The 27,371-nt window shown below is 39.8% G+C and overlaps 1 protein-coding gene across 10 annotated transcripts in view; it reads left to right on the top strand.

The window, feature by feature from the left end:
- The window catches only part of DZANK1 (double zinc ribbon and ankyrin repeat domains 1), a 70,847-nt gene that overhangs the window by 4,357 nt on the left and 39,119 nt on the right, over positions 1 to 27,371 (top strand). For all 10 annotated transcript variants that reach the window (XM_053200285.1, XM_053200288.1, XM_053200287.1 and 7 more), the window contains 6 exons: positions 1,848 to 2,001; positions 10,807 to 10,921; positions 12,321 to 12,438; positions 13,481 to 13,605; positions 17,475 to 17,560; positions 24,855 to 24,972. In XM_053200285.1, coding sequence (XP_053056260.1) covers positions 1,848 to 2,001; positions 10,807 to 10,921; positions 12,321 to 12,438; positions 13,481 to 13,605; positions 17,475 to 17,560; positions 24,855 to 24,972 — 716 coding nt within the window. The remainder of the gene's footprint in view (positions 1 to 1,847; positions 2,002 to 10,806; positions 10,922 to 12,320; positions 12,439 to 13,480; positions 13,606 to 17,474; positions 17,561 to 24,854; positions 24,973 to 27,371) is intronic.

Raw genomic sequence — 27,371 nt, 5'->3', positions numbered from 1 at the left:
AGACAAATTCCAACTAAGAATACTTTATAATATACTACATCTCCCTTTATCTTTTTTAAATGTTTATTTATTTATTTATTTAAAAATTTTAATGTTTATTTATCTGTGAGAGACAGAGATAGAGCATGAATGGGAGAGGGACAGACAGAGAGAGAGAGACAAGAATCCAAAGCAGGCTCCAGGCTCTGAGTTGTCAGCACAGAGCCTGACGTGGGGCTCAAACTCATGAACCATGAGATCATGACCTGAGCTGAAGTCAGACGCTTAACCGACTGAGCCACCCAGGTGCCCCTTTAATGTTTATTTTTGAGAGAGAGAGAAACAGACAGAGTGTGTGTGCACACGCAAGAGAGGGCAGGGGTGGGGCAGAGAGGGAGACACAGAATCCAAAGGAGGCTCCAGGCTCTGAGCTGTCAGTGGAGAGCGCGATGTGGGACTCAAACTCATGAACTGGGAGATCATGGCCTGCAGAAGCCAGATGCTTAACTGACTGAGCCACCCAGGCGCCCCTACATCTTAAAAGCTAGTATTTTTTTTTAAATTCTCTTTATCTTAAAAGCTAGTATTATTGTTTAAAATTCTCAAGCTAAAATGCAGGTTTTTTTTTTTAAGTTTATTTATTTATTTTGAGAGACAGAGCGAGAGGGGGTGGGGGAGGCACAGAGAGACAGGGAGAGAATCCCAAGCAGGCTCCGTGCTATCAGTGCAGAGCCCAGTGAAGGGCTAGATCTCACAAGCCATGAGGTCATGACCTGAGCCAAGAATCTGACACTTGAGGTGGAGAGTCCACCTGAGCCACCTAAGTGCCCCCAAAATACAAATTTTAAAAAATGTGCCCATAGCACTTGGGATGATTATTAACAAATGATGATATGAATGATAGAGGATTCAAATTCCCTAATATTTAAAATGTTCAATAAATAAAGAGGTTGCACAATTCAATAACAAAAAGAATAATAACCCAATAGAAAAGTGGGCAAAAGATAGGAAAGGACATTTTATAGGAAAGGAAACATAGGTGTCTTTTAAACATACGGGAATATGCTTCCGCCCATCTCTTTGCCTACTTGCTAAGGAGACCTTATCCCCTGCTTTATTTACTCCATTGGATTTAGCCACCCCTTGATATCACATATATACTTGTTTGTTTACTGTTTGTGTGTCTTTTATAAACTAGAGGCTCTGTGAGAGCAGGGACTTTGGTCACTAGTTATCATCCATCACCACACAGTTACAATTTTTTTTTCTTGTGATGAGAACGTTTGAGATCACCTCTCTTAGCAACCATTTTTGATCTTTTGAACTTTGAATTCTGTAAATTTATTACCTTTAAAATTCTTCCAAGAAGTGTAGGAATCATTCACCAAGTCCAAATAAAATATAATACCAGGATTTCTGAAGCAATGCTCAAAAAATAAAAACTTAGCTTCTGCTTTCTACATGGGTGTTGTGGTCTTAAAACTGAGCCCCACTCTATTTATATCGATGCCTTATTGGAGTGGCACAATAGCAAAGAGGTTCAAGAGCATGGGCTATGGATCCAGTGTAGCCAAAGTGAAACCATAACTCTGCTGTTATTGAATGACTTTCTTACCCTCCCTGGGACTCAGTTTCCTCATCTATAAAGTGGGTATAAAGTGGGACCTGTCATATAGGGTTGTACACACGCAATGAACTAATTCATATAAAGCACACTGCCTGGCACAGAGAAAGAATTCAATTATTGTTATTGTTACACATTCTTATAATATATTAAAAAATCTCATTAATTAACTGACCCATGGACATTATTCAGAGACTTTGCTACTTTAGTGTTAATTACAGTTACCCTGTTTTGGGTTTTTCAGACACCCCAGATGTCAACATATATTATACGCTGGATGGCAGCAAACCTGAATTTCTGAAGAGAATCGGTTATCGTGAAAACAATACATTTAAGTATACGAAGCCTATTACTCTGCCTGATGGAAAAATACAAGTTAAAGCTATTGCAGTCTCTAAGTAAGTTAAGAGCATGGTGATTAAAATAACTGGTCAGATAATGACATTATTTTTTAATTTTATTTCTTCCTTTAAGAATAAGTGTTGTATTAGAAGGTCACTAAAGGGAAAGTAACTTTAATTTCAACATATATCTATAGCTTTTGTGTTTTGTTTGTCTTTTACTGAGGTATACTGTAAAGTGTACAAATCATGAGAATACAGCTTGATGAGGTGCTGTGTATATTAATATATATTAACACTGTTTTTCTTTTTTTTTTTTTAAGTTTATTTCTTTATTTTGAGAGAGAGAGAGCACAAGCAGGGAAGGGGCAGAGAGAGGGAGAGACAGAATCCTAAGCAGGCTCCACACCATAAGTGCAGAGCCTGATGCAGAGCTCGAACTCAAGAAATGTGAGATCATGACCTGGGCTGAGATCAAGAGTTGGATGCTTAATTGACTGCGCCACTCAAGCGCCCCAACACTGTTTGTATTTTCAATTCCACGTTGGGATTTTGGGAAGGAAGAGCCTTTTCAGGGTTTGGGACCTTTGGAGTGGTTCATCAGACTTTGAAGAAAATACTGTTTTTAGTGGATGGTTCTTTTATTCCATAGGACACAGCCTACAACCACCACCATCATTCTCTATTTTATTTTGTATTGACTTAATCGACCTTCATGGCGACTGCCATTTTAATCTTTGGACATTAGCTCCTTTATTCCTTTCTTTGTCCTTTCTTTCCTGCTTAAGGACTTTTTCTAATTTTCAAGTATAGAAACACCACTTAATTTTGAAACTGTGTGTTATAGAGAAAATAACTCAAATGCTTTGCCAGTCTGTGTGTCTGTGATAGAAGAATTCTACTGCACAGCAAGACAGGTTTAACCACATTTTTGAAACACTTTTAAAGCCCCATACCCTGGATTTGCACAGGTACTTTATAAAAGTCTCTCCAGGCTCCCCCTGGTGGCTGAGCTACTGCATGGCTTTTGAGGAGAGCTACAAATTATACACAGATGACTGCTTTGGCGTTTGGAAATTTAAAAAAGAATACAATCAAAACAAAACAAAACAAAACACTCTTATACACATTATTGTTCTTAATTAAAGATTGGAAAAAATTGGCTTTTTTCACTTGCCAAACCACTTCTGTCAAAACAAGTCATCTCAATTATCATTAAAAACAAGCAGGGGCATCTGGGTGGCTCAGTCAGTTAAGTATCTGACTTTTGGTTTTGGCTCACGTCATGATCTTGTGGTCTGTAGGATTGAGCCCCATGTCCGGCTCTGTGCTAAGAGCCTCCTTGGGATTCTCTCTCTCTGCCCCTCCCCCATTCACACTCTTTCTTGCCCTCTCTCTCAAAATAAATAAACATTTAAAAAAATTAGCAAGCAAAAAAAAAAGAAAAAACAAGCAAAATACTCTGGTGCTTAATGCTCTAAGGCAGCCCCTCTTATAAGTGGCAGGCAGTAATGATACGAAGTAGTAATTACTATGTAATTCAGAGGAGTTAATATAGCTTCCAAAAGAGTGTAAAATAAGGTCATTCTTTATGCATCTCCCCATCTTGCTCTGTGCCCACTTAACATCTGTCCTGAAAGCACTGTTAGTACTTCAGGTGAGCTCAGCTCAGGGAAGGTATTTATACAAAAATGTTTTTGAGTCTTCAAGACAGGAAAGAAATTATACTGCTTCACCTAAGCCTTTTTTTCTAGGTACTTAAGGTAATTAATTTCTTAATAGAGAGAAAAGGATTTGAAATGAGAGTGTTAACAATTGAAGGCCACTAAAATGTTAAGAGGAAAAATTATATGGGTGCCTGGGTGGCTCAGTCAGTTAAGTGTCCGACTTCGGCTGAGGTCATGATCTCACGGTCTGTGGGTTTGAGCTCCGCGTCAGGCTCTGTGCTGAGAGCTCAGAGCCTGGAGCCTGCTTCGGATTCTGTGTTTCCATCTCTCTCCGCCCTTCTCCTGCTCATGCTGTCTCTCTCTCAAAAATAAAAAAAAAAATTTTTTTAAAAGGAGGAAAAATTATGGTCATGAAGTTTTGAGTGATATGGGAAAATATTTAGATACAAGTGAAAACAAATTAGGGTGTAAGAGTGCACTATAGTATTTTGACACTTTTTAGAAATGCGTTGTACCAAAAAAAAAAAAAAAAAAAGAAAAAAGAAAAAGAAATGTGTTGGAACAGAACTGGAGAAGGGCAATGACCAGAGCTGAGTGAGCAGTAGGCAAGGAGGACCCATTACACGGAGGCAGTGATCTCCCCTTTCCCTGAGCCAAACTGCCAGGGATACTGTGGATGTCTTTGTTTCAAAGGAGTCAGGTTAAGGGACAGCCCCATTCCCTTTCTGTCCCAGCTCAGTTTGCAAAAGGTACTGACATGTAATTCTTCTTTACTGTAAGCTTTCTATTTAGTTTGCTTCTTATGATTAAGTCATTTGAAAATGAACACACAAGCCATACGTTAGCATTCTTTGCCTCTGGTGATTCAGTCACTTTTTGTGTTGTTGTTGTTGATAATTTTTATAGCTTCCAAAATTTAACAGTGAGCATTGCTTTTGTAATATGCAGAAATAACACAGAATCTCCAAAATCATCATGGAACCAGTGCTTCTCAAGCTTGGCTGCTGAATCAGTTGGCTATTGCTGTATAACAAATCACCCTGACAGTTAGTGGTCTTAAAAGAAACATCATTTATTTGCTCATTATTCTGTGGATCAGCATTTTGGTGTGCGTTCATCCGGGTAGTTGTTCTGCTGGCCTTGCCTGAGGTCACTGACATGGCAGCAGTAATTTTGGTCTCACTTTGAGCCTGCTAGTCTAAGAAAGTTTGAGTCACATTTCTGGTGGTTGATGCAAGTCTTTGGCTGAGCCTTGTGTCTCCAGTTGGGTAACCTGAGTTTTTTTTCACTCAGTTCCAAAAGCTGTAAGAGAAACGGCAAGCCCTAATGCGCAGATGTTTTTCTAGTCTCTGCTTGTGTCGTATTTGTTAATGTTTCATTGACCAAAGTAAGTCATGTGGCAACACTCAAAGTCAATGTGTGAGGGGATTCTACAAGGGCACCAGGGCACCACGGTGCAGATAGATAAGGCATAATGTCTCAGACTATTATTGTGACAGTCTACCACAGGTTGCCATCAGAGTCACCCAGGGAGCCTTGCAGAATCTCTGTGCCCACGTCACACACTCCAGACCAACTAAACAACAATCTCTTGGGGGTGAGACCCAGGCATCAGTATTTTTAAAGTTTCCTGATGATTCTAATATGCAGCCAAAGGTGGCAACTGACACATTAATGGGGGAAAAATGTTTCCATTTAGAGAGATTTGACCAATACAACTTTTTCGAAATACAGTAAAACCTTGGATTGTGAGTAACTTGTTCTGCGAGTGTTCCACAAAATGAGCAAACATTTCTACTAAATTTTAACTTGATAAATGAGTGATGTCTTGCAATACGAGTAGTACGTGATGCCAAATGTCACATGATCACAACTGAGCCAATGGTTCTTGAAACTTGCTTTGATATACAAGTGCTTTGGACTACAAGCATGTTTCCAGAATGAATTATGCTCACAAACCAGGATTTTACATATATGATATGTATATATGATGTATATATATATATATATATATATATATATTTAATGCTTGTTTATTTTTGACAGGGAGAGAGAGTGTGTACAAGTGGGGGAGGGGGAGGGGGGAGACTGAGGGTCTGAGGTGGGTTCTGCACTGGCAGAAGAGAGCCCAATGTAGGGCTTGGATTCACAAACCATGAAATCATGACTTGAGCCAAAGTTGGAGGCCTAACTGACTGAGCCACCCAGGTGTCCCTGAAATATATATAGATATTTATATATGTATATATATATATATATACACATTTAATATTTATTTTATTTTTGAGAGGGAGAGGGGCAAAGAGAGAGGGGGACAGAGTATCCGAAGTGGACTCTGTGCTGACAGCAGAGAGCCCGAACCAGGGCTTGAACTCATGAACCATGAGATCATGACCTGAGCTGAAGTTGGACACTCAACCACTGAGCCACCCAGGCGCCTATGAAATATATTTTTATTAAAGTGTGATATTCTAGAATGAAATAAAAGGGCGTGTTTGCCTTCATGTGTCCTTATATATATACATGAATTTTCACATCAGAGCATGGTCAATGAGGAACACAGGTGAACAGGAGGGGCTGGGAGCTTGGGGACATTTCAGCAAGCAGGGGTGGGTTTTAGGTTTTTAGTTTATTTATTTATTTAGAGAGAGAGGAGGAGGAATGACTGAGAGAGAGAGAGAGAGAGAGAGAGAGAGAGAGAGGGAGAGAGGGAGAGAGAGAGAGGGAGAGAGAATCCCAAGCAAGCTCTGTGTTGTCAGCACAGAGCCTGACACGAGGCTGGAACCGATGAACTGTGAGATCGTGACCTGAGCTGTATAATCAATAGACAGATGCTTAACTGACTGAGCCACCCAGGTGCCCCAGGTTTTAGGTTTTAATGGTTTAAATGGTTTAATGGTTTAGGTCTAGTCCAAGGTCTGTAAACTTTCTGACATCTGTTTTGCTTCTTTAAAAGCCACCTTTATGGCCAGGAAATTCCCGCTTTGATATCATCATTGTTTTGAGAATGAACTTGGGTGGTTCTCCCTTCTTTGTCAGTTACCTTATATGGCGGTTAAGATAAATGGAGCTGCCCTGAGGTAAAAGTTGTCTTGAACTGAAGGTAGGTGGTTGGGGGAGCCAGAGTTCCTTAAGAAAAACCATTTTCCTTCCATGAGGGATATCCCAGTTTTACAGCAATGGGATGAAGTAAACTCATTAGCAGGTTACCAGGGCATGTCATAGTCATCCCTCTGCAGCCCTGTGCCAGATATAACGTGTGGAGGAAAGATCCAGATGTCATCTCCATAGGCAGCAACAAAGGCAAGAAGAACACTGCTTCAAGAAAGGTAGTTTGGACAGTGGGACAGAGGATGGAGGTTGTTGACCTTCAGATCTGGACTTTAATCCCAGTTCTCTTGCTCCTCTTTGTCTGACCTTGAATAAGTTATGTGGCCTTCTGATTCTCAGTTTCCCCATTTATTAAATGAAGTTAATAAAACTTAGTTGACAGCCATTGTGAAGATCAGAGGCAATACACTTGGCATCGCACATGTAGTAGCTGTTATTGTTGTTTGTTGCTATTCAGATTCTTAACAAAGGCCTAGCAGATTGCTGTTGTGTGACCCAACTCAAAAGGCATGCTTCTGTATTTGAAAAATCTCTGCCTGCCTGGGTAAGTGGTTTCCACTTAACCCCTTCATGTTCCTAAACCAGAGATTCTCAGTTGGGCATAATTGGGCCCCAAAGGGGACACTTTGTAATGTCTGGAAATATTTTTGGTTACCACATCTGGAAGTGGGAGTGTGCTGGTAGCATCTGATGGGTGGAGATCAAGGATGTTGCTAACCATGTTGTGCACAGGACAGCCTCCTACAACAGAGTTATCTAACCTGAAGTTTCAGTAGTTTTCAGTAGATTGAGAAAACCCGACCTGGACAAGTTGCAGAATTCTTACAGATCCAGCTTCTTACCTCTTGTAATCATCCAAGTAATTCTGTTGTTTTATTGAGAGGATAATAATCTTTGTGAGGACAGAGCTACATGTAACTTTTTATTTTATTTTATTTTTGTTGAATGTACCTTCTATTACTCCTCCTAAAGATCCATATTTAAGGCCTCTGATTTCAATCCTTGAAAAAATTTATGTGTATTCAAGTGAGATTTGGGCTGAGTAGGATTTCTAGCTCCAACGCCAAACCTAAGCCTTTTTTGATATACAGTCAAGAAATCCTTCTATTTAGCAGACATTTGAAGCTAGTTTCTGGGCTCCTTTTGGAGGGAGCAAAGTCCATGGGTGAGAACCCTGGCTGGGTCCCCATGGAAGGTGCCGGCTGTGCTGGAGACAACCCATGTCTTCCAGGAGTAGAGCAAGTGGCTGGGCAGTCAGGCTTCTACTCAGCGTGATGGGGTGGGGGCTAGAAGCACACATTTCAGGGAGCCCTGCAGTTATCCAGGCTTTGAAGGATTCCTGAATGGAGATGTTTGTGGTGTCCGGGAAGTGTGCTAGCAAGGAGGATGACTGTATGTATATTGGATGACAGACCTGAGGCCAAAAGTGAACATTTAGATGAAATGAACGTTGGAGTGAAGGAGTTAAGCAAAGATCATCTGTATCTGCATCCAGATTTCTGTACTTGTAAAACTGGTTTTGTTATTAAGAACAAAACAAAACAAAACAAAACAAAACAAAACAAAACAAAACATGTGCTTCCCTAAAGTTTAGCCACCCGTATATCGCTCCAGCCAATGAACATGCAAGTATCCATTGATCATATTATTTCTTCAGTATTGTCCCTCACTGATAGATAGTGGTGATTGACGTGAATTTATATTTCTGATAATTCTTTTCTTCTAAAAATGTAGCCTGAAACTTGTATATTGCTTAATGTTTAACATTTCTCAACTGTTTTGGAACTGATGTTTATGTGTTTACAAATATTTACTTAAAGAATTTAAAGCATTTTAGGACATGGAAAAGTAAAAGAGCCCAGACATGTAAGACTATATTTGTGTGGTGACATTTTTTTAATTAAAATTTTTTTTAATTTTTAAATGATTATGTATTTTGAGAGAGAGACAGAGAGAGAGAGAGCATGATCAGGGGTGGGGCAGAGAGAGGGAGGGAGAAAGAGAAATTATCCCAAGCAGTCTCCATGCTGCCAGCACACAGCCAGATGTGGGGCTTGACTACACAAACTGTGAGATCATGACCTGAGCCCAAACCAAGAGTTGGACGCTTAACCAGTTGAGCCACCCAGGTGCTCTGGTGAAATTCATTTTAAATGTCTGGAAAAGGTAAAATTATAGGGATAAGATACAGATCAGTGGTTGCCTGGGGTAGGGGTTGGTAGCAAGGAGTGTCTTCAAACAGGCACAAGGGATTTTTTGGGGTGTGGGGTGACAGAAGTGTTCTAAAACTGGATTGTGGTAATGGTCACACAATTGTATAAATTTGCTAAATATTCTCAAACTATATACTTAAAATAGGTGAGTTTCGTGTCATGTAAATTATACCTCAATAAAGTTGTTTTTAAAAATTAAGAGGGGCACCTGGGTGGCTCATTTGTTTGAATGTCCAACTTTTTTTTTTTTAATGTGTATTTATTTTGAGAGAGGGCACGTGAGCGCAAGGGAGTGCGGGGGAGGGGCAGACAGAGCGGGAGACACAGAATCTGAAGCAGGCTCCAGGCTCTGAGCTGTCAGCATAGAGCCTGACCCAGGGCCTGAACTCGCAAACCACGAGATCATGACTTGAGCCGAAGTTGGGTGCTTGATGGACTGAGCCACCCAGGCAGCCCATGAGTGTCTACCTCTTGATTTTAGCTCGGGTCATGATCCCAGAGTTGTGAGATAAAGCCTGTGTCAGGCTCTGCACCCTCTATGTTCCTCTCCCCTCCTCGCATGTGCTCTGTCTCTCTAAAAAAGTAAAAATAAAATAAATGAAAAAAAAAAAAAGAGTCTAGGCAAGCTGCTGGTGCTGAGATGCAGTCACCACCAGTTTTTTAGTTATGGGCACCTCTACATTGCTTTCTCATGGAACTTTTATTGTATCCAAGAGGAACAAGATTAATGGTGAAATGTTATGAATACATTGAAAAATTGCTGGTATGTAAGGAATTAAGCTTGCCAGAGCAGATGCTGCCTTCAGCTGGAGGAAGGAAAATTCTCTTGGCTCACATGGAATGGTTTATTGGTAACCCCACTCTTTGTTTTAGAATAGTTTGAGGCTTAATGTATGAAATCTTATGGTGAGTGTGGCGGACTCCAAAAACGCAATAAACCATGCCTCCCAGTATAGTCCCTCTGCTTAAATCTGGGCTGGCCCTACAACTTACTTTTGACCAATAAAATGCTTGAGAAATGATGGTAAGTCTAGATAAAAAGAAGTATTACAGTTTCTGCTGTGGTGTCTTGGAACATAAACCCTGGATGAAGCCAGGCACCATGAAGGATGTCTCATTTCCCTGAGCCGTCCATACTGTGAGGAAGCCTAAGCTAACCACCACAAGAGGGAGGGAGAGGCAAACAGAGACAGATAGACACCGAGGCTGAGAAAGAAGATTGGCGAGCCCCCAGCTGTTCCAGTTATGCTAGCCCAGGCTCTGAATATGGGGGAAAAAAACATTTTTTTTATTTATTTAAAAAAATTTTTAATGTTTATTTATTTTTGAGAGAGAGAGAGAGCGCAAGCACAAGTGGGGGAGGGGCAGAGAGTGAGGGAGACACAGAATTGGAAGCAGGCTCCAGGCTCCGAGCTGTCAGCACAGAGCCCGACGCGGGGCTTGAACTCACGAACCATGAGATCATGACATGAACCGAAGTCGGACACTCAACCGACTGAGCCACCCAGGTGCCCCAAGAAAGCATTTTAGACATCCAGCTGAGCTAATCTTTCAGTTCACTCCAGTCTAACTGATATCTATCTGACCATGTGAGAGATGACAAATGAGAGCTACCCAGCTGGGCCTGGCTAACCCAGTTTGTGTGTGAAGACACTATGTTTTGGAGTGCTTTGTTACACAGCAGTAGATAATCTAACTGAGAACAGGGTAAGGAAGGACTTTAAAAGTTGTGCTTTGATTTTTCCAGTTTAAAACATAATAACCTTAGTAGTGAGGCCAAGGAACTTCATAGAATTCTCTTAATTGTTAGCCATCTTTTCTTTGAAGCTTTGTGTGACACAGAGGCTCTTTCTATTTTGAATAATTTTCAGGGACTGCAGACAGAGTGGCATTGTAACAAAGGTGTTTCAGGTGGGCTATGAGCCACCAAATGCAGTGTCTTCTGAAGACAATGTTGAAAATATTCTCAAAGATTCTTCAAAGCAGGCAAGTAATGAACCTGTAGCACTTTCAGATAGTCACCATATTCTTGGTTCCTCCTTTCTCAGCGATCCCATCTTCTTTTTCATTTCGTACCCTATGCTCACATGTCCTTATAATTGAGGTCAGTAGTGGCCATTGCAGAGTGATTTCCCACCCGTTGGTCAGTCCGTCCTGCACGTGTTTCATCCTGCACATTAGACATTCCTACCCAGCATCACAGCCCATGCTCCAGTGTCTTCATTGATTCCCCACTTACCTATTGATGAAAGCAGAAACCTTTAGCCTGGTATCCCAAGTGATCAGTTTCTGTCTTCAGTAATCCTTTATTGCTCTGTGACTCCCCTGTATATATGGCAGCCAAACTAGACTCTGTATGTTGTGTGCTATCATTGCTCTCCTGGCATCCAGGCCTTCTCCTTTTGTATAGTGCTTTCAATATGTGATTACTTTGCTTGTTGTCTGTCTTCTTCATGCGGTGTAAATTCCAAGGTGGCAGAGAGCATGACTGCCATACTCATTGCCTTCCATAGAGGTGGGCAGGAGAAGGCAGTGAGTGTACATTTGTTGAACAGATACATCAGACTAGTAGAAACCATCTGTGACCAAAGCCTCACCTCTTTAGAGAGTGAACTAGACTTATCTACAAGGATGTTTGAAACTTCAGTCCCTGGGCTGTGGGCATCGGTGAGATAGATCCAAGAGCCAGAGGATGGGCTAACCCATGGTAAGGCAACCAGCCAACAAGTCTCAGTCATGGAGGTCTTGATGGGGATGACTGGAAGTTTGTGAGGGAGTCCCTTCAGTCCAAGGATGGACCAGAGCCCATAGAGGTGGTTGTGGGAGCAGAGCAGTGGGTGCAGGTATAGTGTGGGGTTCAAGTGTGATCAGATCAGAGATCTACCGTGGGGAGGGGCATCCAGCAGAGGCTGAGCCTACATGCATCAGCAGGGGCTCAGGCTTGAAGAAGCCATAACCGGCTGCATCCAGGAGAAGAAAGTTCATGGAGAATAGTATAAGGATTGTGTATGAGCAGGTATTGTACTTAAGTCCTATCTTAGTCTGACCCCACCCTTTATTTGCTTCCTGGATCTGGTGGTCCCTTTGTTATTCCCCAGACTGCCATGATTGTAACATCCTGCCTTCATGTCCTGCTGTTGGCCGCTGTTCCTGGCTGTTTGACTGTTGGTCCCTACCAACCAGACATGCTGCCAGCCAAGGGCCCAGATACAAAGCTGTGTGTTTTCAGAGTAAAGTGAAACAGAGGTTACTGTGTAAAAAACTACTGTAAACCCTTCCCAGCAAGAAGTACATACCATGACACTGTCTCCACCTGGCAATTTTTAATTTTCACATTCTAAATGGGTGTAATGAAGTGACTGACATGAATTCTCTTCATTCCTAGGAATTGAAAAATGGGTTTGTTGGGTCAAAACTACGGAAGAAATGTAAGAATGCTGAAAATAAACAGGGTTGGAACGTTAATCTTAGAAAGTCTCCAAGTATGACATGGCAGGACGAAGGTAAGGTTTAGAATTGTAAACCACCAAACAGGTTCACTGCTGGTTTTCTTGTGTGAAGAAGGGTTAGAATAAGAAATACTGGAATAGAAAAGTAAGCTATAATCTGAGTCTTAGTGCTGTCCTCACTAACAGTTTAAGCATTGAGGAGGGCACCTGTTGGGATGAGCACTGGGTGTTGTATGGAAACCATTCTGACAATAAATTTCATATTAAAATAAAAAAAAAGACCAAGAGGGATAATCAAGGAGTCCAACAAAGTGAGATTTGTCGACCCATTGCAACAAGGGATACCACACCTCAGAGGAATCATGGGGCATCTCACCAAATAAAGGAAAAGACACAGTTAGAAGGTTAGGGGGGCAGGTGGAGTTTGGGAAGCAGAATTTTGACAGACTTGAAGCAAAGCAGGGCCTGGTGTAAAGTGCTCACCATCAAGTATGTATTGTAAAGGGAACCAGGGTTTTGTTCACCTTGGAAACTGAAAATAAATGTGGAATGTTGTATTCAGAGACCCTTCTCTGATGCTCTACACCAAGGTTGGAAATTGAGGCTGCTTCTCTGTGTCCGAGTGACTTATGTCCTCCAGGCAAGAGTCGGAGGTTTGATTCTTGCTGATATGATTTCAATCAGCAAAGTTTCTGATTATCTCTGGTTTCATAGCACAGGGTTTCTCAGCAAGTAAGAAACAATAGCCACTCAAAAAGGTGGGGAGGCTGTTATGACATTTTACAGCTGCAGTGTGTCTTTGGGAGAAACAGTGTTTCCTGCTAACGTTGGCATTGGATTTGTCTATTTTCTCAGCTTGATGTGGAATGTTGTAGAATGTAGCAGGGAAGATTTTTATTTTCTGAGTCCAGGCTAATTTTTTCTTTCCTAGTGCTAGTTCACTGAGTGGAGGCTTCTTTATATAGTTGCTACGTCTAGTTAAAGATGTGATGACAGTGGTCACTTAGAAGGTTTCCAACTATAAAGATGTATTTGCATGATTACATATATAATTACAGATGTCCACAGAATGATTTTTTTTTAAAAATAATTGTAGACCTTGAGGTAGGTGAAAGAACTGACTCTAAAACATGGAAAGATCTTCGTTTCTCAGAGAGTCCACTGGAAATCCCACCTTACCATGAAGAATCAGGTTCTAGACCACCCACCCGCCAGTCTCAGGTAACTTCTAAAGAAAATCTTTATGGTACTAAATACCTCCTATATTCTTAATCTTCCCATGAAATACTTTTAAGACAGTGTACCCTAGCCTTCTCACCATGTGTCAGGCACCGTTTCAGTTCTGGGAATACTGCGTCGGACAAGAAAGGCCCCTGTACTCAGGAGCTTACATTGTATTGGGGGTGGGGGTAGGCAGATAATAAACATGTAAGTCATCAAACAAAAATTTTTAAATAGTGACAAATGTCATGAAAAAGATAAAGCAGGGGTAATGGGATAGAGCAGTGGTTCTCAAAGTGTGGCCCCACATACCAGTAGCATCAGCATCACATGGAAGTTTATTAGAAATACAGATGCTCGGGCCCCAGCCCAGATCTTTTGAATCAGAGATTCTGAGGCTGGGCCCAGTGTCTGTTTTAATTGGTCCTTCTTCTGATGCATACTGAAGTTTGAAAACCCGTGGGATAGAGAATGACCACAGAGGAAGAACAAGAGTGGTTCTAATTTGGGGTGACAAGAGAGGGCCTCCTTAAATTTGAATTGAACCTTCTGAATGGAATTGAATTGATGTTCGAATTCAAGATGAACAGAAGCCAGCCCTGCAAAGATCTTGGCAGCAGTAACAATAGCAAAGTGAGGGAGTACCAGGAGGTTGGTGTGGATGGAGCATGGTGAGCAAGGCAGGAGATGAGGTGGGAAAGGTAGGCTGGGGCCAGAGCACAGACCCCTGTGGTTCTCAACACGGCTGTATAGTAGAGTCATCTGAGGGGCTTCAAACCAATCCCAAGAACCCAACCTCAGAAAAAGTTGTTTTTAATGTTTATTTATTTTTGAGTTGTGGGGGAGAGAGAGAAAGAGAGAGAGAGAGAGAGATTTTCTTTATGTATGACTATTTGGATTACCTTGCCCACCTAGAGTTGTTTTAAGGAAAAGATAGAGTAAGATAATATGTGAAGATTCCAACATTTAAAATCTCCTAAAAACAGAAACTCTTTCTGGACACATTACAAATTGTTATGGTCACGTGAGACTGTCTTCTGAAAACAGTTATGATTGCATTTTGTCGTACACTACTCATTCTTCAAAATGATATTTTCTGTCTAAAAATCAGTATTATACACTATAATGGCTACAGTGGTGAGCATTGCTCACAGGTGTTGAGTGTAAATTAGTCCATTTGGTAACCAAGGAACCATTCTTCCAGAAGACTGGGAAAGGGTGATCTTCTATTGCAGGGATAGTTTTTCTTTTGTTTACTAAGGTTTCCATGAAGGCCTTAGTAGGTCTGTGGTCCTCGGCCTGGGCTTTGTGGCCCTCCAAGAAATATGGTAGACGGGCAGATAGAGTTGTTACAAGGAAAAGATAGAGTAAGACAATTTGTGAAGACTCCAACATTTAGAATCCTCTAAAAAATAGGAACATTAGGGACACATTTGGGGACTTTGACTAGAATTCAGAGGAGCAAGGGGGCCAGAAAAGGACCACAAAATATTTATCTTCCACTCTTTTTATTCCTATTGGTATGAGACTCTTGTCAACATTCCAGCTGAATCCCATCGAACCATACTTCAGCGAACATCAGAATTAATGATACGGGTGGGTATTATAATATGTCAGCAACCACCAGGAAGACAAGATGTCTCTGAACTAAGCACTGACCTGAGGGGTGCCATCAGGGGCTAGGCAGCAGAGTAAATGCATGGTATAGCCTGGGTGGGAGAGAAATGACAGCCTACACTAGGCTTCAGTTTCGGGGCATAAGAGTTGGGGGTTCTCTAGCAACGTGGAATGCCCCAGTCCGTTAGTGGGTTATCTCTACTCAGCTCCGGCCAACTATTGACAAGAAGGCCTATGGGCTCAGTGTTGCCACATCTTGATTTTACAAGAAAAGCCAGAAACCTGCCTGTTTATGTGTAAATATTAACAATTAAATCAAAATTTGAAACGTTGTGGACCAGTATATCTGGGTCAAATGGAACTCAACGGCAGGCGAGATTTAGCCAGTAGACCACCACTTTGTGACACCTGGTCTATGCCACGTTGGACCTGACACGAAAGCAACTCAAGACCTCTGACCACTCCCTATTGCCTACAGCACAAGTTCTAGCTTCCTAAGCTCTGCGTGCAGGTATTGTGGTAGACAGGGACCCTACTGGGGTCAGATAGGCTGAGGTCCCTGAGACAGTTCACATTCTGTTGATGCGACCTCAAGCAAGTGACTCAACCTTTCTGAGCCTCAGTATCTTCGTCTCAAAAATGGGGATTATATGTGCCTCTTTGTGTGAGGCACTGAGATGGGACACAGTATCGTTTCTCTCATATTTGGGCCAAAATGCGTGACTCAATCCCATCAGGAGGAAACATCAGACAAAACCAAATTGAAGGAGATTCTACAAATTAAATTCAAACATGTCAAGGTCATGAAAAGTAAGGACAGACTGAGGAACAATTCCAGATTAAAGGAGACAAAAGACACATGACCACTAAATGCAAAGCCTGACACGGGACTGGATCCTAAACCAGGAAAAAAATAAATATATAGCTGTGAAGGACGTCATTGGCACAAACAATGACATTTGAGTAAAGATCGGGGGATTAGATCACAGTATTGGGTAGCTGTTAACTTTTCTGGTTTTGATAATCGCATTGCTGCGTGAGAGGACATCATTGTTCTTAGGATGTGCACACTGAAGAATGTAGGGGAAAAGGGGCATCGTAACTGCCGTCCATTCTCACATGGTTCAGAGAGAGATAGAGAAGGGAAGTGCACCGGGCAAAATGTTAATGTGAAAAACTGGTCAAGCTGGGTATGCAGGAGTTATTTGTACTCTCCCTGTACTTCTTCTGTAAGTTTGAAATTATTAAGAAATTATTGAAATTGAAATTAAGTTTCAAAAGAAACTTACAAACATTTAAAACATGGGGAAAATGCTACCCACCTTGTAAGGTCATTGTGAAATGTCAAGGAGATAATGGCCACATGATGCCGTTTTAGTAGTGTCAGACCCTCCTTAAGTGATAGCTTCTCCCCTCCACATTCCTCCTCCAGCCCCTCAGACCTCCAAACCATGTCAAACGGCTGAGCCCCGGGATAGGCTGAGCACTGCCCTGCCACTGTGCCTTTGCAAATGGGTTTCTTCTGCTTGGGATTGCCATTGTCCTTGTGTCCATTTGACGAACCTTTCTTTACACCCCAGGCCCAGCTCAGATGTTAGCACCCTGGGAGGCCCTTCTCCCCTGGAACAAGTGTGATTATGTCCTCTAGGGTCCCATGGGACTCCACACACACACACACACACACACACACACACACACACACACACACACACTACACTGAACCTACAGTGTTTCAGTATTTTGTGTATATTCCAGTTCAGGTCCTGGAGGGTAGGTATCATGTAATATTTATTTTTCCCCCCTTCTGTGTCAAACACAGTACCTGTTACAAAGTGAATGCTCAAATAAAAGATATCAAAATGATTTCAATGTTTTTGGATAACAGCGGACAGTTGCTGCATATGTTCTTTTAGGTGACTACTTTGAGTTTCCTAAGGATCTCAAAGATTTTTGAGAAAAATGGAGGCCAACTTAGGTTTTTAAATTCTAAACTCTGGTCTGTCTGATGGTTAATTCAAATATCTTTTCTTATAAACTCTTGTTTTTAATGAAATATACATACCTAATTGTAATAGCACTTTGATATTTTTAATGTCAGGTACTTGGGATAATCAGTACTTAATGTTTTTTCTGTCATGGTTTTTAAAAGATGGGTGCTGGATATGATAAGACAGCCCATTAGAATGAATTTTTAATGAAATTTTACTATACCATAGCTTTTACCATGATTTTATATGTATCCTTAATTGTAGTTCCCTAGTTTTGCACACATAACTGGCCAGAAGAGTTTGACAAGCACAGAGATCATGAGAATTCAAAGACAGACAGACTTTCTCAAGTAAGTATCACATTTTCTTTACTATTTCTTAAATCCTACTGAGACATATTGTCAAAAAAATGTAAGGATGAGACATAAGAATGGTGTTTGCTCACCCAACTGTCCTTCGTTACATTTTACAAAATGTTTTTTTTTTAGAGAAAGAAAGCATGAGTGGGGGAGGAGCAGAGAGAAAGGGAGAGAGAGAGAATCCCAAGCAGGCTCCACACTGTCAGTGCGGAGCCCAAAGCAGGACCTGAACCCTCAAACTGTGAGATCATGAGCCAAAGTCAGATGCTTAACTGACTGAGTCACCCAGATGCCCCAAAAGTTTTACAAATTTTAAGTGTATTGATATACAATAAAATTGCACTTCTTTAAAAAGTACAGTTGATCGCTATGTATATCACAGCATTACGTACAATAGCCAAGATATGGAAGCAACCTAAGTGTCCATCAATAGGCGAATGGATAGGGAAGATGTATTATATTTATACAATGGAATATTATTCAGCCATAAAAAGGAATGAGATCTTGCCATTTGCAACAGTGTGGATGGAGCTAAAGAATATAATGCTAAGTGAAATAAGTCAGTCAGAGAAAGACAAATACTATATGATTTCACTCATATGTGGAATCTAAAAAACAAACCAGTGAATAAACAAAGAAAAGAATCAGACTTATAAATACAGAGAACAAACTGATGGTTGCCAGAGGGGAGGGAGTTAGAAGGATGGGCAAAATTGGGGAAAGAGGAGTGGGAGATACAGGCTTCTAGTTATGGAATGAATAGGTCGCAGGAATAAAAGCATAGGGAATATAGTCAATGGTAATAGTGTTGCATGGTGACAAGTGGTAGCTATCCTTGTGGTGAGCATAGCATAACATAGAAAGAAGTTGGATCAGTAGGTTGTAACAACTGAAACTAATTTAACATTGTGTGGCAACTATACTCAAAAAACATTTTTTTAATTCCTCATTTTGCAAAAAGAAACAGTACAATTGACATATGCATATAACCTTGAAACTACCACCATAATCAAGAAGATGAACAAGTCCATCACCTCTAAAAGTTTCCTGCACTGTACCCTTTGGAAGTCTCTCCCTTATGCTCCTCCCTATCCTAAGGCAACTTATTGATCTGCTTCTTATCACTGTAGCTTAGTTTGTATTTGGTTCTGTCCGTAAGTGGAATAATTCAGTATGTGCTCTTTTTTTGCCAGGCTTCTTTAATTTTCTAATTATTTTGAAATTCACCCATGTTGCTGCATGTTTCAAATGTTTATTTCTTTTGACCGTTGAGTCGTATCCCGTTATATGGATACATCACAATCAGTTTATTCGGCTGTCTATTGATGGACATTTGGGTTGTTTCCAGATTGGGACTGTTACAGATAAAGCTGCTGGGAAAATTTGTATATAAATCATCATATGCACATAATAGTTTCATTTCCCTTAGGTACATACCTGGAATGAAATGGCCAGGTCATATGATAGGTATATGTCTAACTTTTTAAGAAACTGCCAAACTGTTTTCAAAAGAAGGTGCACCATTTTACATTCCCTCCAGTGGTGTGTGAGAATCCCACTTTCTCTACATCCTTACCAATGCTTTAATTTTATGTTTAGCCATTCTAGTGAGATGGTGTTTGTGGATTTCATGTGCATTTCCCTAGTGACTAATGATTTTGAGCGCCTTTAAAAGTGCTTACTTGCCATCGGTACACCTTCTTTGGGAAAGTGACCGTTTAAACATTTTACCCTTTTCAAAGATTGAGTTCTATATCTCATTATTGAGTTGTACATGTTCCCTTTTGTTAATATATGTTTTACAAATATTTTTCTCCCAGTTTTGGTTTGTTATTTGCTTAAGAAATTTTTTTTTCCGAAGCACTTGTTTTTATTTTTTATGAAATCCAGTGTATTTATTTTTCGCTAATACTTTATGTTCATTTTGACATATTTGAGAAGTCTTTCTCAAACCCATGACATATTTCACTTACAAGATTTTATTTTATGTTTTCTTCTAGAAGTTTTATCGCTATTTAGGTCCATGATCCATGTTTGATTATGGTGTGAGTTTATTCCAGCACCATTTGTTGAAAACAATTGTCCTTTCCTCACTGATTACATTTGGAATATTTAAAACCAATTGATATTTGTGTGGATCTGTTTCTGGACTCTATTCTGATTCACTGATGTTTGTTTATATTTACTACCACACTGCTTTGATTACCATAGCTTTATAATAAATCTTGAAGCTAAGTATTATGAATTCTCCAACTGTGTTCTTCTACAAAAATGTTTTGGTTATTCTAGGCACTTTGCATTTTCAAATAAGTTTTAAAATCAGCTTCTCAACATCTACAAAATGTATGCTAGAGTTTTGATTTGGATTACATTTAATTTATATATTAATTTAAGAAAAATTGATGTTGTTAACAATTTTGAGTCTTTAAAGTCCAGGAAAATGGTGTATCTTACTATTTATTTAGGGCTTTCTTAACATCCTTCAACTATGTTTTGTAATTTTTTTTTAATGTTTCTTTTCTTGTCTTTTTTCTTTTTTTATATATGTGGGTTTTTTCAATGCTTTATTTATTTTTGAGAGAGAGAGAGAGAGAGAGAGAGCACAAGAGCACAAGTGGGGGAGGGGCAGACAGAGAGGGGGACAGAGGATCCAAAGTGGGCTCTGTGCTGACAACGGTGAGCCTGATGTGGGGCTCAAACTCACGACCATGAGATTATGACCTGAGCCTAAGTCGGACACTCAACGAGCTGAGCCACCCAGGTGCCCCTGTGTTGTGTAGTTTTCATTGCTCAGGTTTTACATATCTTCTGTCAAATTGATTTCTGAGCATTTCATGTTTTTTGATGCTGTTGTAAATGGTATTGCTTTTAAAATGTAAATTTCTGATAACTCATTGCTGGAATATAAAGTTGATTTTTATGTAGTGTTCTTATAAATTCATTTATTCTTTCAGCTTTTTTTGGTAGAGTCCATAGAATTATCTACATAGGTGATCAGGTCACCTGCAAATAAAGGCAATTGTTTTACTTCTTCATTTCCTTTATGGATATACCTTCCTTCCTCCCTCCCTCTTTCTTTCTTTTCTTTCTTTCTTTCTTTCTTTTTCTTTCTTTCTTTCTTTCTCTTTCTTTCTTTCTTTCTTTCTATATAAATTGATTTATTTAAAAGTTACAAAAGAGCACAATAAGATAGAGATTATCCTTAGAACTATGAATGCTTTGTTAATATCAGGTAGGATTAGAGAGAAGGAAATGGTATTGGGTGGGGGGTACACCTGACTAGTTCTAGAGCTTTAAATGCCTTAGTTGCACTGCAGTTGATTACATATTCATTCAGCCATTACATAATAGGTTATAGTGGTTGGGTGGCCAGTAATTTATCTACAGGGAACTCCTACACAAATTAGATCCATCTAGACCTCCTCAGTGCTGTCCCCCTCTACTCCTCAGGATCCTAAAGCCACCTGGATGATAACATTCCTTATTCATATATTCTTCGCTCCTCTAGGGTGCTGGGCAAGCTGAGAGCAGTCTGCTCTCTGCAGCTGGAACATATACAGATCCCTTTTCTTTCTTTTTCTTGGCTTCTTATTTTGGCCAGAACATCCCAGTAAACTTGGAATAGAAGTGATGAGAGTGGTTATTCTGCCTTATTCCTGAACCTAGGGAGAAAACACTCCATTTCTCAATATTAAATGTGATACCGGCTATAGATTTTTTTGTTGCCCTTCCAGACTGAGGAAATTTTCTCCTATTCCTAGCTTGCTGAAAGTTTTGTTTTGTTTTTAAATCAGGACTGGATGTTAGATTTTTGTCTAAAGCATTTTCTCCATCCATTAAAGTGATCATGTGGTTTTTCTTTTTGTGTTAGTGTGGTAAATTACAAAGATTGATTTTTAAGGTTTAAATCCACCATGCATTCCTGAGTTAAATCTCACTTCAAGTATTATCTATTTTATATAATGTTTAATTTGATTTGCTAAAATATAAAGAATTTTTTGCATGTATGTGCATGAGGGATATTGGTCTGTAGTTTCCGTGTCTTTCTGTCTGATTTTAGTGTCAGGGTAATGCTGGGTTCATCAAATGAGTTGGGAAGTAGTCTCTCTTTTTTAATTTTCTGAGTTTGTGTAGAATTAGTATTATTTCTTTCTTAGGTGTTTGGTAGGATACACCACTGAAGGCACTGGGGTCCAGAGTTTTCTTTTAAGGAAGATTTTAAACTACACAATTTATTTGACAGATATAAGTCTGTTTAGGTTTATCTATTTCTTTTCAAGTGAACCTTGAGTTTCATTTGCTCCTCTTTTTCTGATTTCTTTAATGTAGGCAATGAAGTCTTTTATTTGAAGCCTTTCTTCTTTCCAATATAGGCCTTTAGGACTCTGCATTTCCCTGAGTACTGCTTTAGCTCCTAATGTTGGTATGTTGTGTTTTCACTTGGTTTCAGTGTAAACCTTTCTAACAACTATCCTCATGGTTTCTTTTTTGACCCATGGGTTATTTGAAAGTATTTTATTACATTTCCAAATATTTGGAGATTTTCCTTATATAGTCTGGTATTTATCTCCAATTTAATTCCTTTTTTGGTCAGAGAGCATATATTGTATGATTGGGTTGGTTAATGCTCCATGTTTATTTGATGTGTACTTTGCTAAAGTGAGTATTCTATAAATGTGAATTAGGTTAAATTGGTTGATAGTATTATTTAACTCTTCTCTACCTTCACTGAGTTTTCTATTGCTTAGTCAATGATTGAGAAATCTATGACTATAATTATGAATTTGTCTACTTATCCATGCTTTCTATCAGATTTTGCTTCATATACTTTGAAGCTTTATTATTATGTGTAAACCTTTTGGATTCTTAGGTTCTCTTAATCATGAAATAAACTTCTTTAACCCTGGTGATACTCTTTGCTCAGAAATCTACTTTGCCTGATGTCAACGTAGCCACTTCCTGCTTTCTTCTGATTAGTATTTGCATGGTATATCTTTTTTTATCCTTTTACTTACAACCTATTTGTTTTTCCTTATTTACAGGTTTAAAAAAATGTTTATTTAGGGGCGCCTGGATGAGAGAGAGAGGGAGGGGGAGAGAGAGAATGGGAGAGAGAGAGAGAGTGAGTGCAAGCAGGGGAGGGGTAGAGTGAGGGAGACAGAGGATCCGAAGCAGGCTCTGTGCTGACAGCTTCCACGCTGACAGCAGTGAGCCCGATGCGAGGACTTGAACTCACGGACTGCGAGCTTATGACCTGAGCCAAAGTCAGATGCTTAACTGATTGAGCCACCCAGGACCCCTACAAATTTTTTTTAAGCAGCATCTAGTTAGGTCTTGCTTTTTAAGAAACCTCATAATATCTGCATTTTAATTGGGATGTTAAGAGTATATTTATTGTGACTATTGATATGTTTGAATTTAAATCAACCATCATGCTATTTGTTTTATGTTTGTCTTATCTGTTCTCTGTTGCTCTTTCCTTTTTTTCTGCCATCTTTTGGATTAATTGGGTATGTTTCATGATTCCATTTTATTTTATACACTTTGTTAGCTTATTAGCTATAACTTTTTTTTTTTAAGTGGCTGCTTTCGGATTTATAATACATATTTTTAACACATCACAGTCTATCCTCAAGTGTCATTATGCCACTTCATATATAGCATAAGAACCTTACGATAGTATACCTCCAGGAACTGAGTAACAGTAGCCTTTGTGCTATTGTGGTCCTTTATCTTACTTCTACAAATATGATCCCCACAATACATTATTACTTTTATTTGCTATAATCAATTTTTGAGGCCCTTTATACTTTTATTGTGGTAAAGTATACATAAATAAAATCTACCATTTTAACAATTTTTTAAATGTTTATTTATTTTGAGAGAGAGAAAAAGTGCTTGCATGTGCGCTTGCGCACGTGAGCGGGGGAAGGGCAGAGAGAAGGAGAGAGAGAATCCCAGGCAGGCTCCACGCTGTCAGCGCAGAGCCTGATGTGGGTCTCGATTTCATGAACTGTGAGATCATGACCTGAGCCAAAATCAAGAGTTGGTCACTTAACTGACTGAGCCACCCAGGAGCACCCTCATTTTAACAAATTTTAAGTGTACAATTCAGTGGCATTAAGTACATTCACAATGTTGTGCAACCATCACCACTATCCATTTCCAGAACTTTTTCGTCACTCTAAATAGAACTCAGTTCCATTAAGCAGTAACTCCTTTACCCAATCCCTCCAGGCCCTGGCCAGCTCTGTTCTCCTTTCTGTGTCTATGAATTTGACTATTCTAGTTACCTTATGTAAATGAAATCAGACAATATTTGTTTTTTTGTGTCTGACTTATTTTACTTAGTATAGTATTTTCAAAGTTTATCATGTTGTAGTATGTATCAGAATTTCATTACATATTAAAGATGAAAAATAGTCCATTATGTATACACCAGAATTTGTTCATCCACTCATCTGTTGATGGGCATTTGAGCTGTTACCACCTTTTGACTATTATGAATGACGCTGCTTTGAACATTGGGGTACAAGTATCTGAGTCCCTGATTTCAATTCTTCTAGGACTAGAATTTTGATTTTATGGTAATTCTTTGTCCAGTGTTTTGAGGAACTGCCACACTGCTTCCCACAGCAGTTACATCAGTTCACTTTCTACCGGAAATGCACGAGGGTTCCAATTTCTAACCAGCCTCACCAATACTTGTATTTTCTATTTTTCTAATGTCATCCTAATAGATATAAAGTGGTATTTCCTGGTGGTTTTGATTTGCATTTTCCTTATGACAAGTGATGTTGAGCATTTTTATGACAACAGAGTTTCTTGGCCATTTGTATATCTTCGTTGGGCAAGAAGTGGCCCTCCAGCATGCCTGGTGAGAAGACATGGCACTTAGACTGGACTCAGAAGTCATGGAGCAAGTCAGAAAAGTACAATTAATATAGACATTACTGGAATTACTGGGGCTCACACATGCCAGATCCTGTGTGATAGGATGAGTCTGAAGTGGGACCAAGGCTGCTGCTGAACTTCTGCCACTGTCAGGAAGTGAGGTAGCCAGGCCAGGTGAGGGGCACCGGCGGGTCCAGGTGGAAGGCCACTTTGTAGTAAAATGACTGGAGAAGCATCTCCTGTCTTCAATTTGGTCCATAGCCTTTGACAGTGGTCTGCTCTTTGTTTTGCTTTTTATTTTCTAAAATGTTTGAACACTGTGAGATTTTCACCTGACTTCTAAATGTGAACCCCTCAGAACGTGGCCAACGAGGAACCTATTTTGTTGTAGGTGTGCCCACTGCCTGGCCCCCCGCCCATCTGACCCCTTTGCTCGCTTCTGTCAAGAATGCGGCTCTCCTGTCCCGCCCATATTTGGCTGTCGTCTCCCACCCCCAGAAGGAGCTCAGGTGAGCAGCAGAATCTTTAAAAATGCCTTTCATTGGTTTATCTGATCTTTAATAGCAGCAGTAGCATTGTATCTGGGACACGTGATCCACAAACATAAATATTTCTTGAAAAAATTACTGGCAGGTTAATGTCTTGCTATCCAGTCTCCTACTTCAGGATGGAAAACCCCAAAACCTTAAAAGTTGCCTTAGTTTCCATTCAAGAATGAAAAACCTTATTTGCAATGCCAGTGCAGGTGGCCTTACAGAAGCACAGGCTCAGAGGGAGACTGAAGCCTTATTGTTTCAATGATAAATAAGAATGGATAAGTATGTATTTCCCACTCATGTGATATTTCAGTTCATGACCTGGGTACAGTAAGGAAATATATTCTGGAAATAACTGGAGAGAGGTATTTGTTACAAGTCTGTATATCTATAAGATACATCGTTTTGTCCAAAGATGCTGTTTGTATAAGCTATAGATTGATCAGTTAAAAAGTTTTGGCTGTTAAGTGTAGATAATAATTGGTATTAACCTACTAATAAGTTTATAGTTAGTTAGAAAACATACTCAGTTTACTAACAATCAAAACCTTCATTGAAATGTATTATCTGTTATTCACTTGATACTTTAGGGTTTTTTGGAGTAGGGTTTACAAAATGAAATAAAAGGACCTGTGACATGGACTGAAAAATAACCATTTTTAAAAAGATAGTCACAAGAAAAAGCCACTAATTCAGTGAGGTCAAGCTGAGTTCTAGAATTAAGTTCTATCTTCAGGCAAAGGGTCAGAATCTAAACAGGTATCTTTTTATAATTTATTCTAATTCATTGCTCAAGACTATTGTAGAAGTTAATTTAATTTACTATAACATATTTGGAACTTCATAAAGAAGATAAAACAGCAAATAAAATATGAACAGCTCCTGTCAGTTTTAATTTTCCTTGCTTATATTCATTCGTTGGTGCAGCATCCGTTCTTTTTCACTTGCCTGAAAACAGATTTTCAGAGCAGGGAGGAAAAGTTGCCAGAGATTATAAATATTTTAAATGATGAGCTGAACTTTGAAACATCTATATTGTCCCCCAAAATAATATTTGTTAATATGTTGTAATATATAAACAGCTTTGTAATTTGAACTATTTATTAACTACTTATTGTGTCCTGCTCTCAGCTGGGTTTCTGGGATTTGAAGGAGTGGAGCCTCCTCCTGGCTCTTAGATCCAAGACACTCAGTCTCATGAGATGCAGAAGTCACCTTACAGCTCCAGGTCCTCCCTTCATTGTCCTGCCCTGTGAGTGCTGGAGCAAGACCCTTTATACATTTCTCCTGTGCCAGCTGGCTACGTGTTCATTTCTGTTAGTAGAGGGACATTGCTGCTGGAGGGACACTGCAGGAGAATGGGCTTGGCTTTTCTTTCTGGTTCTGGTATGCTTTCCACTCTCTTTGCTCTGACGGTGCTCACTAACCTACAGGAACCCAGTTGTGCTGAACCCCAGTGAGTTTCGGGGGCACCCCATGGACAGCTGCTCAGTGAGTTTCACTGGCATGCCAGCCAGCTTCCAGATAGTCCTCAGGCATCCCAGTGGGCCGTTTGCCAGCGAGTTTCAGCAGCATGCCTGCATGTGGCTTCCCAGCATGTTCTACGGGCTCCCCAGAGGGAGATTTCCAAACAAGTTTCATTGGACTCGGTTTTTTGCTTCTTTTCTTGCCAGTTTGGGTCCATGTCACCCCAGTTGAACTTCCCCACCATCCAATGGGTGACAGCTATACTCCTTTCCTCCCCACTTACTTATCTTTTCTGTAACATATATTGTCCTACATATTACATCCATATACGTTATGATCCGAAAATGCAGTGTTACACGATCTTACATCATTTAAAGATGAGAGAAGATGTTTATGCACTCATTTATATTTACCCACGTATTTATGAAATCTGGCCTCTCATATCTTCTCTTTCCTGTGAAAGTCATAATCTAGTGTCACTTATTTTCAGCCTGGCAGACCTCCTTTGCTAAAGGCATGTCTGCTAGCTGTTTCTGCCTTTGTTTATCCGAGAACATTTACTTTGCATCCTTTTTTGAAAGATAGTTTTACTGGATGTAGAATTCTTATGTGACAGTTATTTTTAATTTCAGCCCTTTGAACATATTATTCTCCTACATTCTGACCTCCGTGGTTTTTGATGTATGTGATAAGTCATTTTTTCTCTTGTTACTTTTAGGATTTTCTCTTTGACATTCAAAAATTGTACTATATTGTATCTAACTGTGGATCTTTTTGTGTCTATCTCTCTTGGGATTAATTTTCTTGGAGCTAATGTTTTTCTTCAAATATGGGAAGTTTTGGCTAGTATTGCTTCAAATTCTTCTTCTGCCTCTTTCTCTCTCTCCCTTCCTTCTAGGACTTCT

Source organism: Acinonyx jubatus, chromosome A3 (assembly GCF_027475565.1).
Source record: "Acinonyx jubatus isolate Ajub_Pintada_27869175 chromosome A3, VMU_Ajub_asm_v1.0, whole genome shotgun sequence".
In the NCBI taxonomy this organism is placed as follows: Eukaryota; Metazoa; Chordata; class Mammalia; order Carnivora; family Felidae; genus Acinonyx; species Acinonyx jubatus.
Note: the sequence above shows the minus strand (reverse complement) of the source record. Positions and strands in the feature narration are given on the sequence as shown.